This window comes from Schistocerca piceifrons, chromosome 5 (assembly GCF_021461385.2).
Source record: "Schistocerca piceifrons isolate TAMUIC-IGC-003096 chromosome 5, iqSchPice1.1, whole genome shotgun sequence".
In the NCBI taxonomy this organism is placed as follows: Eukaryota; Metazoa; Arthropoda; class Insecta; order Orthoptera; family Acrididae; genus Schistocerca; species Schistocerca piceifrons.
The window spans coordinates 114,547,076-114,564,749 of record NC_060142.1 but is presented as its reverse complement, the minus strand read 5'-3'; the positions used below and the strand labels follow the sequence as shown (position 1 = coordinate 114,564,749).

The 17,674-nt window shown below is 41.0% G+C and overlaps 1 protein-coding gene across 1 annotated transcript in view; it reads left to right on the top strand.

The window, feature by feature from the left end:
• LOC124797931 (nuclear pore complex protein Nup160 homolog) overlaps positions 1-17,674 on the top strand; it is a 93,418-nt gene that overhangs the window by 43,833 nt on the left and 31,911 nt on the right. The window contains exon 3 of the mRNA XM_047261066.1: positions 8,125-9,492. Coding sequence (XP_047117022.1) covers positions 8,125-9,492 — 1,368 coding nt within the window. The remainder of the gene's footprint in view (positions 1-8,124; positions 9,493-17,674) is intronic.

Genomic DNA, 17,674 nt, shown 5'->3' with positions numbered 1-17,674 from the left:
ACCCTTCCCACTACACTCATTACTCGTGGTAGACAATCTGACAGAGTCCCGTAAGAGTTTGGGCAATGCGTGTGCATCCGCACAGGAGGAGGAGGTCAGTGGCTGGTTAGCCCTGACTATGTATATAGAGATGGTATCTGTTATTTCGCACATGTTGGGAATGTGGGTCTCACGGGGAGCGTCCTCTGTGCCTTCGGTAGCTCATATGGATAGAGCAATTGCCATGTAAGCAGGAGATCCTGGGTTCGAGTCCCGGTCGGGGCACACATTTTCAACTGTCCCCAATGTTGTATATCAATGCCTCCCACAGCATAAGGTCATGATCTAATTATCATTTCTTTGCAACACTGTGTATATTAATTTAAACCATTAACTTTTCCTATTTGTGTGTTCACGCCACTTAAAAGTGAAGTTCTTGTTGGCTGACTACATCATGTGTCCTATGCTCTGAATATCCGCTGTCATCGGGTGGCAAGATCACGTGACATGAGCTGTGACTGGCTTACGAAAGTGCATCGCAATCTCGATTTCAATGCTTCGGAAAGTAACATGTGGTGTTTGGTGGAATGCGTATTTATACTTTCGTAGTACGAAAATATGCAGTGTGCATGTTGGTACACATCAAAGATCTTTTCAAAACGCGTTATTTTCCCCCCTCCTGAGTTTCGTTTTCTATAGTGGTGAGAAATTCTACGCCGGTGTACAAAACCATAGCCATTCAAAGGATTTATAACTTTTACAGTTCTGTGGGAAAGTATACTGCCACTTAACATGGAAAAAGTGTATTTTCAGATGGGAGAAAATTAATTTTTTCCGGGAAATCTGGGAATTTGTTTTTCCTTGTCCACATATACACCCTGTCATGGCTTCCAATTTTCGGCTGCCAATACCTGTGTTGCTCATTTCTGTTGTTGCTGTGCAGCGCATCGACATTCGTATCTGTACCTTGATGGCAAACCATTCAATATGGTGGACTCCTATCGCTATTTTGGGACTGGTGTTTTGATGCCCAGTTGACATGGCTTTCCCATCTTCATCGACTAAAGCAGACCTTTCAGTCACAACGCTCTTCTGTGCCTCAGCAGTATCAACAGGTGCACCGACTGCTCTACTCTGCTACTGCTCTACAAAGCATTGGTCCAGTCCATCTAGATTATGGGAGTCTCACATATGGCTCGGGATCATCTTCCCATTGTGGGGTATGGCGGGCATCTGACACCTTCTGGGCTATCCCTGAGATCAGCCTCGTAGTGGAGTCAGGGGTCCCACCGTTGCAGGTTCTGCACCAACAATAGTTGATTGCTTATGTGTTATGCATACCCTGCTCTGTGGAGCACCATCTCCTCTTTCCAGATACAGAGATCTGCTTCCCAAAATGACGACCCAGGTCTGGGATTAAGATTCACATACAGTCCCTTTTTTCAGAACTCCAGATTTCCCCTCTCTCACCTCTTCTCTGGGCCTGCACCTCTGTGGTGCATCCCCTGTCCACAGCTGTGTCTTTGCCTATTACAAGGTCCAAAAGACTTTGCCTATCATGAGGCTCTCTGCCCTCAATTATTCTCCATTCTCGGCGTGTTTGGGTGTTCAGAAGTAGACCATACTGATGGCTCAATGGTTGCTGGTCACACTGGCTTTTCTTATGTTTGTACGGGATGTAATGAACCCCTCTCCTTCCTGAATGCTGGCAGTGTTTTCACTGCAGAGTTTGTAGCCACTTCTTGTGCTCTTGAACATATCCGTTTCTACATCAGTGAGTCTGCCGTGATCCGTAGTGACTGCTTGAGCAATTTACGAGCTCTTGACCTGTATGAACCTCGCCATCCCTTGTTTCTGATTATCCAGGATTCCCTTTTTGCCCTCAAGTGATGTGGATGCTTGGTAGTTTTTGTCTGGACCCAAGGTCACGTTGGGATCCTGGAGAATGATTCGCTGACATGTTGGCCAAGCTAGCTACCAGCAAGCTACCTCTTGAGATCGTTATTCCGACACCGGACCTTCAGTCGGTGTTATGCTGCCATGTTCTAAGAATTTGGAGTACGAAATGGCGTAGTTTGATGTTGCTGAACAAACTACGGATGATAATGGAGACCACAAATTTGTGGGGGTCCTCCGTGTGAGTCTTATCATAAGGGCTCCATTGTCCTTTGCCTGCTCCATATCAGCCATACTTGGCTGAGTCATGTTCATCTCCTCCGTCACGAGGATCTGCCCCATTGTCACTGTGGTGCCCGTTAGCATGCAGTGAACTTCCTAACTCGATACCCCTCGTGTTAGCAGATGATGCCTCAGCAGTTGACCTGTTTTTATGGTTTATTTGTGAAGGAGGTTTTTATCACTCTCTCTAAGGGAGGGTGTCTCGATCTTGTCGGTCCATTTAAGAGTTCGCAGGACATCCTGTTGCCTCTGCTGCCCTGACCAAGCAGTGGCTATAGGGGCTTGGCAGTCTGCCCCAGTACTTGCCCTACCTGTTCTTTTGCTCTATTTCCCTTTCTTGTGTGTCCTGTCTGACTTGGTGTTCTTCCTCTGTTTTCCTGTGCTTCTCTTGCCCTGTCCATGTTACTAGTGTTTACTGCATATTGTCGGGTGGGGAACCTCTGGTGAGTGATGGGGGATGTCCCGCTCATCACAATTTCTGCCTTTGATGGTCCCCAGCTCCTCCCTGGTCCCTGGACAGAGTACCTGTTCACCAACCAGCCATGCCAGTTGTCATACTGATATTTGTTGGAAGAAGAAGAAGAAGAAGAAGAAGAAGAAGAAAGGGAGGGGCAGGAGGGGGGGGGGGGGGGAGAGAATTTTAAGAAATGCCAAACTGTCAATCATGGATATTTGTTTAATCAGTGCAAAAGCTTCTCAAAAATACCCAGTACATTCCATAAAGATATGCTGCGAGATATTGTACGGGGAAAGGAGTAGCCTTACTCTCTAACTTCCAAGGGCTCACATTGTAATAAAGAGCCCAGAAACATACTGTTGCCTTCAATTTATACTTATCATAATAACCATGACAAATTTGGCGTCCAAAGAAAGCTGTAAATGTGGGTACTTACTAACATGAATTGGTTGCTGTATTAGCCTTCTGGTTGTTGTTTAATGTTGAATTAGTATCCAGGAATGTGAGAGTGACATTACAAATATGATCTGCCATGCTGTATGGATCTGTTCTGAAGTATTTAGTCTAACTATGGCCCAAGTAGCTGAAGCGTTGCAAAGGGGTGTGCATTACTTTGTTTACTGACAGATAACCACATCTCTCTCTCTCTCTCTCTCTCTCTCTCTCTCTCTCTCTCACCCCCCCCTCTCTCTCTCTCTCTCTCTCTCTCTCTCTCACCCCCCCCCCTCTCTCTCTCTCTCTCTCTCTCTCTCTCTCTCTTTCTCTCTTTCTCTTTCTCGCAGAAGGTGTACACATCTACTGTAAAGAGTCATGAAAATTTCCCCTCTTTCGCATATTACTGCTATTCAACTGGTGACACATGATAAACCTGTACCAGTGTATAAAAGGGACTATGAAGATGCAAAATTATGCTGTACTTTTAATCACTTCTTCATCTTTATTCAGCAAACAACTGTGGAGCACATAGCAAAGGGTACTTCCCATGGCATTAGTTATTAGTGCTTCTTCCCATTCCATTCACATATGAATTGCAGTAAGAATGATTGCCAGAATGCCTTTGTGGGCCCATTAATTAGTCTTGTCTTTGTAGTCTATATGAAAGCAGTACAGGTGGGGCTGTAATATGTTTCTAGAGTCCTCACTTAATAATGGTTTGTGAAACCCTCTAAGTTGGTTTTCACAGTATAAGTGATATGACTTCAAGTGTTGTCAGTTGAGGAGTTTTTGTTGTGTCTTTGGATTCATTTCCCATGGGTCAAACAAATCAGTGTTCATATGTGCTGCCCTTCTTTATACATGTTAGATATCCCCTGTTTGTTATATTTGGTATAGTAGGCCCTGTGCACTTCGCCAGTACATTAAGCTGGACGCATGATGGACTTTCTTTTTTTTTTTTTTTTTTTCTTTTACTGCATTTTCCACAGCATCTTGCCAATGAACCAAAATCTACCACTTGCTTTACATTTGACATGAGACTGTGTAATCATTTATATGCCTACGGATGGTTATACTGCAGTGTTTGTGCGATTTGACCAATGTTGTTGTCATAATATACTATGCTCTTCTTCTTCTCTTTTTTTTTAGTCAAGTATACAGTTTCACATTTCCATACATTTAATGCAATTTACCCCACTTTTGAAATCATATCAAAATTTGACTGAATATTTGTGCAAATTTTTTTCCAGACAGTGCTTCATTATAGATAGCTACTTCATTTGCAAAAGTTCAGCATTAGTATTAATATTGTCTGCAAGGTCATTAATATTCAACATAAACAGTGAGGGTCCCAACATACTTCCCTAGGACACGCCCAAAGTTACTACTACATCTGCTATGACTTTGCGTCCAAGATAACGTGGTGTGTCCTTCATACCAGGAAATCCTCAGTCTAATACCAAATTTAGCTATATATCCATATGATCGTACTTCCATTAAAAAATGTTGTTGTACTGAGCCAAATGCTTTTCAGAAGTAAATACATATTGCATCTACATGACTGCGTTGATGATTAATTACAAGGGAACATTTCCAAGTGTCAATGAACGATCTTGATGAAACTTGGCAGGTGCATAGATGGGCCAAAATAATACAATGCTCCCCCCACCCCTCACCCCACCCCCCACCCCCCGTGTCACTTTTCAGGGGTAAAACACATCCTGAAAGATAATTTGGCATTATAGGTTTAGAGGGAATATCTTCAAAACGATGTTATATAAAAAATGTTTCTCATATAAAAGATGATATATAATTAACATTCTTGAAAACTGTATAATCAGCCTGTGTAAAAATTTACAATTTTGCAAAGTACCCCACCACCATTCATTAATTTTGAAAGATGAAAACCTCTATTACAACATAAATTAATGAAGCTTTCAAGCCACATACATCCCTGTCATTGGAGCCGATTTCTTAAATACCATTTTTGGATAATATGCTATACACAATGCACTACCAAAATATTTTCAACATACCAAATTAAAATATTGAAACATTCATTATAATTCCAATTTTTCTTTTATCTATGTTTGTTTTACATTTTAAATGTTTTTTACATTCATGGATTTTTTTGTTTACCATTTAAATATGTGTATTTTATAATTGCAAATTATAAATAACTCATTATTATGATATAAAATAATTGCAATAATGATAACATGTTAGGAACTGCATAAAACATAGTGTTTTTTAACACCATGTGCATAAAATTAACAAAATTTCTTCATGTAATATACATGATGGAGAAGACACTATAAATCTAAATTCAGCAAGATTTCAAATTGCCACTGGTGAGCCTTAAAATGTCATGATTTGTATGAGGCATATTTCACTACATCGGTAAGTGTTCACAAAGAGAATTGATTGTACACTAATGGCTGCAGCTCATGAAACAAACAGAAATAAAATAAATAACTAGAATAGTAATGAATGTTTTGATTTCACTTGTGTATGGCAATATTTTAGGTGCGCGTTTTGTCATATGGTTATCCTTGTAGGGTTAATACATAATGTTAGGGCCGCGTGGATTTAGCCGAGTGGTCTAAGGTGCTGCAGTCATGGACTGCGCGGCTGGTCTCGGCAGAGGTTCGAGTCCTCCCTCGGGCATGGGTGTATGTGTGTTTGTCCTTAGGATAATTTAGGTTAAGTAGTGTGTAAGCTTAGGGACTGATGACCTTAGCTGTTAAGTCCCATAAGATTTCTCACACATTTGAACACATTTTTGAACATAATGTCAGGTGTTTATTCGCAACAACAAAAACAAATTAAACTTATTAAAATCAATCAAAAATCATTGTTCATCAATAAGTTAAGAGAGAGATTTTCGTATGTACTTACGTATCGTCTTAAAATTACTAAAATACTGCAACCATATAATAATGAAATACTTAACAGAAGTCACATAGGACAGTCTCTGTAGTTTAATTTTGTTTAATATATTTGGCAACTGTTAGTAGACATAAACATTTTTTTTCTATTCATTCCTGCTACACCACAAATTCAGGTTAATTGTAGTACATTCACACTGGTTTTTTCTTTTCTTTTTTTTTTTAGCATTTGAAAGCTGTTTCCAGGGCTTGAAATGCTTCCACATGAGATGAGATGGTCCTACATCATTTTCTGGATCTACATTTTCTACTGTCTCATCTTTTTGCATTACCTGCTGTTCATTTGCCTGCAGTACATTTGCAACAATACCATCATTCAATATGATCTAAAACTGTCGTCATTACCACCATGACTAAGCTACTCTTTCATACCATTTTATTTTTGAGCAGTAACACCACTCTCTTGCTCTTTGACATTTTTAAGGACAGATGTGACACAGCGCAGCAGTGTAACAATTGGCAACTGTCTAACCCAAACAATAATGTAACCTGCATCATCTAACTCAAACAATAGTGAAACATAGAGACAGAGATTATTTGAGCGGATAGTGCCAAAGATATTTGCTTTTGGGTGATGATCCAGATAATCACGAATCCATATAGCTGAGGTCCGTATAATTGAGTCTCCAATGTATGTTGAAAATACACTGACAACACATTGTGTACAGTGTATTTTCCAAAAATGCTAGTTCAGAAACCCAACTTTATTGCATATGGATGTATGTAACTTGAAAAATTCTTTAATTTATGTTGTAACAAAAGTGTTCGTTTTTCAGAATTAATTAATGGTGGTTGGAAATTTTGCAAAACGTCTAATTATTACAAAATTTGATTATACAGTTTTTAAGAATGTTAATTATGTATCATCTATTATATGAGAAACATTTTTTTTATATTTCATCGTTTTGAAGATGTTTCCTCCAAACCTAAAATTCCATATTACCTTTCAGGATGTGTTCTAACTCTGAAAAGTGATATTGGGCACAAGAAAGAAAGAAAGAAAGAAATGTGTATTGGATTATTTTGATCCCTCTTCACACATATGCCAAGTTTCATTAAGATTGTTTATTGACACTTGAGAATGTTCTCTTGTCAGACCTAGGAAGATAGGAGACAAAGATCTTTGTCTCACCTCATCTTCTCATTGTGTAGGTCCCTGTCATCCTGCTCTTCCTTTGTAACCTTTCTCAGCCTATTCCACTGCCTCCATGAGGAAGAAAGATTAGTTCTGAAAGTTGTATTTTTCAGTAAGCTACACATGTTGATGGGTGAGTCTATTGAGCTCAGTTAGCCAACAGGGGCAGTAGATCTGTTGAAGTTAGGCTTCCTATACAGGGACTTAGTCCGCACTGCTTGTCTGTTTCTATAAGCTTAGTGACCTATGTTGGTTACTATGGTGGAATATGCTGTATCTTGCAGAATGGGAATGCATCTTGCTAAACCTGGATCTGAAGGATGGTGAAAACCTCTGTAAAATTGGCCTTAACTATACAGTGAGCAGTGTACTGATGAGTTGGTTGTCAGTTGATGCAGAACAGTTAATAACTTGCACTCTCTGGAGCTCCGGCTGCATTCCAGTTTTATTTTCCAAAACTGGACCACTGGTTTAAACTCACACACAAACCATTGAAGTTTTGTCTACACAGAAACTACAGAGTAATACGTAATAATTAGTGTGTAAAAATTTTTTATGCTTATTATCACAAAGGAGAAGGAAAAAAAGGCAAATTATCTCCCTTTCCGGAAGTCCTTGAATAAATTGAGGGATCTCCTAAGCCTGGGGTGACAAGAACAGACAGATTTTTTAATCAATCATAAGACTCCGTATTAGCAACATGGGTTGCAGATCTTAATAACACATCAGATGATCACATCCACTTGGCAAGGGCCCTCTGATTCTGTTCGTTGTCTGATAAGTAAAATGCTTCCTTTTGCCTTTATTTCTTGATAATGTCATATTATATCCACCTTGTGCCTCTATGGTAATACTTTTGTTTGATTGTACACTCTGTTTACACTAGCAGGAGTAGACTCACAAAAGTGTGTCTGAAGGGAGAAGGGTTTGTTTAGGATTTTCTTTTTTCTGTAATGAACATACTAATTTCTTACTGTTCTTTTTTTCCACAGGTGCAGTACTACTTAAACCTGATTAAGAAGTTTGAGATGGAAAAGCATTGGGATAGTGTAATAAACTTAGCTACAATTGGTCTTAGCAAAGCTAAAACAAATGAAGACATATGTACATTTCAGTCTATAATATTTTTACAACACATGAAACTGGGACATTATGTTGAAGCATTTTATATACTTCCACAAATGCCAGTTTCTGTATGTCGTCATGATTGTATGCGACAAGCTATCGTCACTTTGACAGAAAGAAATCATTTTGATTATCTTATGGAGTTTCCTTGCCAGGATATGTACTCAGAATTTGAGAGTATTCTCTTATCAAGAGCACGAACTATGGATTTACAGGATTCTCCATACTACAACTTCATGTATTCCTTCTTCATCAAAAGGGGGCAGCTATGGGATGCAGCCAAAGTAATGTATGAACAAGGATTTCGCCTAGGACGTGAAGGAGATGGAACTCTCTCAACTATAGAAACACAAAGTCACTGCTATTTAGCTGCAATTAATATCCTCTCACTTCTTGATGAAGATGTGGCATGGGTTGTGAAGCCTATTGAAAAAGTCCCAATGGGAAATGAATTATTGGACACAGAATTAGATGAACTAGAAGAGGCACTTGGTGAAGAACAGAAACATGAAGTACAATTCGAAGAGTCACATGAAGAATTGAAAGAAGAAGCTATAGATGATGCCGTTGAGGTGAAACTGCAGGAAGATGTGTGTGATCAGCAGAGGAAGGTAAATGAGGTGCCTCAACAAGAACAGGAAAATGACAAAGATGTGGAAATTGTGGGAGAAGTAAAAGAAAGGCTTACCAAGGAGGAGAGGTGCAGGAGAGCTGTAGCTGTTATGGAGGAATTTGAGAGAGAACTTGAAGAAGAACTGGAAAAAGGTGTCGAGGAAGAGATGAAAGATGAGGAAATGTTAAAATGTGAAAGGAAAGATAAAGTACAGCTGTTAACTGTTAATGAAGTGCGTAAGGAATATAAGGTAGTTATGGCAAAAATAAGACTGATGAAATTCTGTCCCAGAGAATACTCCAACATGGCGCCTGGTTTGGGAGTAAATGACTTTGTGGCAGTGCTAACTAGTGTTGGGTTATATGAATTGGCACTTGAACTGTGTGATATTTTTTCTCTCTCCATGCAATCAGTATTTGAGGCACTCACCATGACCTGTATTTCACTGTCAACATTGCGGCGTTACACCACTGAGGACTTGGATTATGCTTGGCAGTGGTTACATGAAAATGGTGTGTCAAACATTGTGGTCAGTGAGCACAATATAGTAAATCTTGCTTGGGGCCTATTGGAAACTTTGTGTGAAAAATATGAAGGACAAGATGACACACAGCTACACAAGGTTTGTCACATTCCTTTTATTTTATTTTTTAATTCTTCCTATTGAAATTATTCCTTAAGGCTGGTAGTGTTTTGTAACAGGAAACTCAGATGTAGAGTTCTGTACGGATGGTGTCTGTTTTTTCAGACATGCGTATCCAAAAGAATAAACACCAATTACTCAGTCAGCAGGTGTATTCAGTACATGCCGAAATAAATATCCAACATTTAGCTGCAGTGGGGTATTACAATATTTCAATGTGGATGCACACCAGTATCTGAACCCTTGAGAGAGTGTGGTTAGGCTGCAAGCAAGTGGATTAATGGATAAGAGGTGCTGCTATGTAGTGAGTGACTTTTGGGGGTTTTGGTTGGACTGGGCACGCTTGGATAGCTGAGGCTGTTTGACCGCTCACATAAAGCAAGAAATTTGGGTTTGACTCCTGGTCCAGCACAAATTTTCATCTATTGCCGTTGAGTTAACTCAGTGCCCCACTGCAGCTAAACATCAGATATTTTTTTCATGATGAAAGGTATTGTAATAATTCTGGCTTTTGTCTTTCGTAGTTCATTCTTTTTGTAATACTGATTTCAAAGTATTTTATGTTCTTTCTTTTTGTGATTTATTGCAACAACCTGAAATTTGTTACTTACATAACAGTGAGTGAGTAGCTGTAAATGCAGAATATAGTATATGTGTAATGATATCTAATTTCCAAGTCAAAAGTTTTGTTTTGTTTAGAATGGAGTGTTCATAGTTACACAAAGTATCCTGCATCAGTAGATTGGTTCATTAATGTGTTATCAAATACTAAAGCAGTGCACTAATGGAAAAAGTAATACAATACCATGCAAACATTTGCATGCCCATGACTTTTAAACTTATTATCCAAATCATAAAGTAGGCAGTAGATCATACAGAATGAAAATTATCATGTTGTTGGTCACATGAGGTGTAAGGGTGATTGAGCATCAGTGACATTTACTGTTTTCCTTGGACATCTCATAGGCAGCATCCGCAGATCACAGATTTCTTAAAAGATGAGACTAGATCTGTAAGGTCTGCTACCCGTTTCAGATGACACAATCACATGATTGACAGTGAAGCAATTGTGGAGGCTGGGGAAAGTAACATCCTAGAGCACATGAAGTTCAGTGTTGTAGTTTGTGAATAAGCTACTGAAGCTGCGTACCTTGTAGAACTGGTTCCTCCTATACAGTATCGGTGTGGGAGTATTCACAACATGTAACAGAAGCAAGTTGTCCACCTTCATTTCTCTATCATGACCAACTTCCAGAGGTCCCACAGCTCTTTTGCATGGCCCCAAGCTATTGCAGCCTTTTTTTCTTTCTTGGTCTGTTTTCCCTTCCCCATGCCCACTCCTTCCCATCATCACTCCTCCTCCTCCTCCTCCTCCTGCACTCTTCCACACTTTCTCCCTCAGTGTTTCCCTTTATGACGACCCAGCTATTCTCTCGGTTTTGATATTTCTTTTCGTTCTCATCTCTCGTGTTTCCACTCTCTCACCCATCCCCACCCCCGCCCTTTTTTCTTTTTTTAAATTTTTTCTGGTCTCCTGTAGGGGATGACCTCCCTTTCTAAATTCGGTTTCCATAGTGTGAGCCATTTGGTGAAGAACTCCCTCCCTAGCATCTCTGGCACACGTTCCTCTCCCCCCCCCCCCCCCACCTTCCCCCTTCCCCCTTCCTTCGCTAACAGGCTGGCATAATTGGCTGTCAGCATGCTGCCTCTTGAGATCGGTATTGACCTTTGATCGGTATTACACTGTCAAATTCTAAGGATTTGGAATGTGGAATGGCATACTCTGACTTTGTCAAACAAACTACAGGCAATAAAGGACACCACGAATTTGTGGAGGTCCTCCATGTGGGCCTCTTGGAAGGACTCTTATCATTCTTTACCAGCTCCACATCAGCCATACTTGGCTGACTAATGGTCATCCTCTCCATCTCAAGGATTAGGCACAGCATTGTTGTGGTGCCTGATTGACATTGGCCCACATTTTGCTGAACTGACACAATTGCATGATTGACAGTGAAACAATTGTGGAGGCTGGGGAAAGTAACATCCTAAAGCACATGAAGTTCAGTGTTGTAGTTTGTGAGATAAGCTACTGAAACTGCGTATGTAGTAGATTGAACATGCATATCATTCACTGTGAAGAACTGGTTCCTCCAATACAGTACTGGTGTGGGAGTATTCACAACATGTAACAGAAGCAAGTTGTCCACCTTCACTTCTCTATCATGACCAACTCCCAGAGGTCCCACAGCTCTTTTGCATGGCCCCAAGCAATTGCAGCCTTTTTTCTTTCTCGATCTGTTTTCCCTTCCCCATGCCCACTCCTTCCCATCATCACTCCTCCTCCTCCTGCCCTCTTCCACACTTTCTCCCTCAGTGTTTCCCTTTATGACGACCCAGCTATTCTCTCGGTTTTGATATTTCTTTTCGTTCTCATATCTCATGTTTCCACTCACTCACCCATCCCCAGCCCCACCCCTTTTTTTTTCTGGTCTCCTATAGGGGATGACCTCCCTTTCTAAATTCTGTTTCCATAGTGTGAGCCATTTGGTGAAAAACTCCCTCCCTAGCATCTCTGGCACACGTTCCTCTCCCCCCCCCCCTTCCTTCCCCACCATAGCTCCCCCTGCTGCCTCCTCTCCCCCCCCCCCCCTCCCCAATCTCCTGCTAGGTCACCAGCATATGTAGTCACTCCATTTGGTGGGGATGTTATGTGCCCATCTGGCTGAGCACACTGACAACACAGGGCTCTCACTTGTGATATATGAGCTGTCATTGCCTTGTGTATACCTATTACTGGTTGCTCATTTTTTTGGGGCCGTGCCATGCAGCCCTTGGCCCGGCTGGGTGGCGCCCATGGGGTGAGCCCTTAATCGAAGTGGGTGGTACCAAGGCGGATGCTCTGCACCTGAAGCATGCTAAGCTCAGTACTTCTGGCCCCTCCTTGTGGCCTGCTGTGGACTTAATCTTCATGACTCGCTACCCCTGGTGTAAGCAGACAGTGACTTAGCAGCTGACCTGGTTCTACAGTTTATTCATGAAGTGGATTTTTTCCACTTTCTCTGAAGGAAGGCACCTCAGCTACGTCAGCCCATTGAGGGGTTGGCAGGATGTCCTGTTGCCTCCAGTGCCCTGAGTGGACAGCGGCTGTGTGTGGGCCTGGTGATCGGCCCCAGCCCTCGTTCTACCCGCTCTTTTGCTCTTCTTCTCTGTTCTTGTGTGTTCTGTTTAACTTGGTGTTCTTCCTTTCTTTCCCTGTGCTTCATTCATCCTGTCCATGTTGCTAGTGACCAGATGGACAGTTCATAATTTTGTGAAGGGGGAGGTAGTAAATGGCACAAGGGAGTTTGGAACATGGCTTGTCTGCTTTGCATTCCAACACCGTGACCACTTTTTTGCTTTCTTTTCACAGTTCAGTACACTTTCTTCCTGTTTCACTGCTTGATCCTTGTTCAGTTTTTGACAGGTTGCCCACTGGGCCATCTTACCACTACATCTGAGGGGGTTGCGATCAGGAGTTTACGTTGTATCATTCTAAAGGAACTGTGGTCTTCTGAGTGGAATGCCATTGTCACATCCATAATAGCATGACATGTCAAGAATCACACAATATCAGCAATATAACTGTCCTGTAACGTACTAACCCAAGTGAAGCTGCATGGATGCTCATTCAAATGACAGAGCCATTACAAGCCTCAGGAACCCGTTTGGGCTTGAAGAAAGCAGAATTTGACTGCACATAAGTTAACTGTGTATGTCTGGGCTGCTGTCTTCAGGAGCAGAGTGGTTTATCCTCTAAAAGGACATTTTGGTAGGTGGTGTTGCTGAAGTGGTGTCAGACCACATGGAAATAGTGGCAAGCACTTTGGCAAAAAGGAGGAGAGGGGATGTTAAGCTTCATCAGTGATGAACTTTCACATCTTTTACCGTTTTACTTCCAGCAGCGTGGCCGTGAAGTATCTTAGGCCACCTACAAGTCAGTGAGGCCTGAAATGTGTGTTCTCTGAAGAACATAGTGCGTAATAAACCACTGCAGTTTAACTTCTAGCGTAAACCACAATACTGCTCTTATTCTCCTCAGATATGCAAGGTGTGATTAAGAAATAATTCATTTTTTTTATTCATGTAGATCAGTGTTATTCTTCAAAATAGTCTCCATTAGAATTAGATACTGGTCACTTGCATTTTCCAATCCTGAACGTGGTTCACACCTGTTTATTTCTGTAACTTAATCTGTAACTTAATCTTTAGTGGTTACTGCTGTATACGGGGGCTGGGATATCATAACTATTTCTTCCATGCAAACGGCATTGAACTTTCAGATAGTATCCTCTATTGATCATACTCCTGCTACAGGATCCGTGAACATATTCTCAGTTCAAATATAATAAATTTCCTTGAGACGGAAAAGCTTTTGCCCACAAATGAGCACTGATATACAAAGCGTTGCTCATGTGAAAATCAGCTTGCCATTTTCTCACACGATATCTTTATCGAGCCACGGATGATAGGCAACAGGCAGATTCTATATTCCCAGGTATGGAAAAAAGTTTTGGCACAGTACCCCAATGCTGTCTGTTAACGAAGGTATGAGCATACGGAGTAGGTTCGCAGGTTATGTTAATCCCCCGCAAGGCGCACACTGCTCTTTGATGGGTTTATGCTTGGCTACCATGAGGCCCAAGCCTGTGCAGCATCTTTTCCCTTTCGTGCTGCATGGCTACCCTCTTGCTATTCTTTCCTCCCTCCCTTGGGGAACAAGTCTGGGATGTTTTTGAAAATGTGTTCTGCATATTCAGTCGTCGATATCAGAGCAGTTTCTCCATTCTCTTTCATTTCTTTTTTTTGTTCCCCTTCTTCTATCCTTCCTCTGCTTCAGTGTTTGAGGTTCGTCTTTTTCTTCTTGCTTCCTTGTGCACTCCTAAAGGCCAACCCATGCATCTGACGCATAACAGGTGACTGGGTAACGCATAATACCCAGCCCCAGGTTGACAGGTAGGATTTGCATGTACCCCTGATAAAGGTCAGGCCCGTGGAGGGGTGATTGCTGGAGCTGCTACCGTCCCAAATTGCAGGTTGGTCTCTCTGTCAGGGGTTTGGGAGGAGTGACGTGAGGTGTGAACAGTCACCTAAGGCGGTTGCGCCTCCTTCTGAGGGGGCCCCCAGTTTGAAAGAGCGCGCCATCGGAGACGTTGATAGTCATGGGGGATTATCTCACAGTGAGCCAGTCATCTTTTTCACCATCAACACAGGGTGTATATGACCCAGGACAGCCGGAAGATCCAGGGAAAACCCGGGAATTTTTTCATCCGGGAGAAAACCGGGAATTTTTTAGAATTCTAGGAATTTTTCATTGTTTTAGTTTTCAGGTTAAATTTTTGTAACTTTGACTGGTAAGAACCAATACTCTAACATAGACTAATTCTGTATCTCGCTATTGCTTAATAATACTGCAGCAATAAAAAACGAACAAGAGAAAAAAAACGAAAATAAACCTGAAGTTGCAAAGGCAATGCACCATAAACAATAACAAAACACAGTGTTCATACAAGCGTCTGCCTACAGCAAAATGTGTCAAAGGCTTTAGGAAGACTATGCAATGTTTCATAACAACAAATTGCCTCTGATGAGTGTGACGTCACAACTGTTCACATTAGATTCGTTTGAGCAGTTACGAGCGAGCTTATGCGCATGTGCAGTTGAGTCGCATATGAGTAGTACCTTCTCCTGTTTCTGATTACAAAAGTGTGGCAGTTAGCTGTATAAGCAATAGCAGCAGGCAGCCAGATGCAATCCGGAAAAATTTTACTGGTGCGCCTAAGCTGCCTGATTCACGCATGCGCAACAGGCCTGGAACTAGGGGTGGGGACAAACCCTGCCCCAGGTGGCAGTTTCGGGGGGGGGGGGGGGGGATTAATATTATTGAGGAAAAGGACCTTATTTCACAAAGCGCCTAACAACCAGTGCACGGTGGTCTACTGAATGCCAATCGCTGTTTATGTGGTCAACTGCGTTTGCAAATGATCAGCGTTGTTATAACTACTAACTAGATTCAGACTTCCAGAGTGGAAATAAACTACTAATGGGAATAACAGGCAACAAATATTGCATATTGCCTCCTCCGTGTATCCAAGAAAATTTAATTTTGACAGAAAATTTTTGGTCAGACCACTACATTACTAAGGGCCAGTAATACAGTCCCAGGCTTGCAGCCACTAAAGTTCTATTCTGGGAGCAGCGCGGAAAACGCGTTGTACGAACACGTAATAATGCCTAACCGGAGAATAAATGCGGGTAACTAAACTGGTGATTGTGGCAGGGTTAGTGAAGTTAACAGCAGAATAATTTTTGACACTGGCAGGAATAGTTACAGAATTAGTGATGACATGATTGTTTGTTAGAAACAAATCACGGAAGAATATGACAATTCCAAATTTATATAAAAATTTCGTACTACTACTTTTCGATCTCATGCTTCAGAAGCTAGAGTGTATGAATGAAATGTGAAACTATTTCCTAACATAAAACTTTTTGCTTGTAGTAGACCTAATAGGCATTTGATATTGGTACTTTGTGAATTATATTCCGTGGTGTTATAAACATGACCATTTGTGCCAAAACAGTCTCGTTTATTTGGTGTGTGTAACAATTATTGCAATATTAGGCAGGCGTATTTCATTTTATCTAGCAGACAGTGACAAAATACATGTAATCAGATCGAGAAACCACACCAGTCTTGGGTACTATTTGTATCGACAGCTTTTCTAGTATTAGACGACGACATTTCGTTTTTTCATGTAGCAAAACGTTGATGAACTTTGTTGGGGTAATAGATTCTTTCCCAGAAAGGAAGGTACGCCATATAAATCTGAGGCAAGATTAGAGAGAAAAAAAGCTAGGACTCGAGGATTGAAGAAATGTGTTATACTGTCTTGCTTGTCTCTTGTCTTTACTCATTTTATGTATCCTATATTTAATTTTATGTCACACAAAATGGCAAGTTATTAGCTAATAGGCAGTAAAGACTGCAGGATGTCAAACCGGCCGATTGGGGGCAGGAGAGGTACCACAGGACATTTTAATTTACACTGGCATGAATATAGTTTGATGGCAGCCATTACAAAATATTGCATGTTTGAATTCCACAGAGTGAAATACAGAGACGTGCGATGGAAGAATGCTGTGTGGAGAGGCGTGGCACTGCACTTTGGCACACTTGAGACCAAATAACGTGTTTTACTCATGAACTGTGTTTACATTAAGTGATTTTGCTGTTTCCTCTTCGTTTATTTCTCTTACGTCAAATGAAAACAAATCAGATTTCTGTGGCCGGGAGCTATCAAGTGAATTAAAATACATTCACATAATTGCGGAAGGCTAAAATACATTATTAGTTTCAGATTTTGTTTCCACCTTTCTGACAGTCAAGCATTAATCGCCTTGATCCACAAAATTCCCATGCTCTTGGAGTATCCTCGAATGTCTTGTTTCTTTTATGACATAATGTAAGATCTTTGAATGTTTTACACGTATGAACGTACAGGCTTCCTGCGTCATCGTAGCTGTGCAAGCGCGGTGCTGCCTGGTGCTCTCTCGCAACTGCTGAAACTAATCTATTTCTAACAGGTCACGAGAAAATATTCCGAATGGTTTTTGGGAAGCGTTACTTTCAAAGTAAATTTCTTTTTACGCAAGATGAACTCTGTGCACGAATGTCCGATGAACTTTTTAAATCACAGGGCGTTTGACTCTCATTCAAAAATCAAATCTTTGATGACGACCATTTAGAATATTTTCGAGCCCAGAAGATCAGACATTTATGTCGTTAAAAAATTTACTGGCACATTTGTGTGATGTATCTTAAAGTGTAACACGTGCAAAACAGATCAACATTATGTGTAAAAGCTTAGCTTCTCCTGCAGCTTATTAATCTTAGAGACCAATATTATACGTAAAAGCTTTTCTTTTCTTGTAGCAACACAGTGTGCTCCCTGCCGTCGTTGGATAAGCAGCTGCAGCAGCAAGTCGTATACTCCTAGCTCACTCATTTGTTACATAGTTTAATTCTTAATTTCTTTGCGTGTTTTTGGTACTTTCATTGTCTAATTCATAAATTTCTGGTGTATTATAGTATTTGAGAGTTGTAGCATCGCGTTTTAGT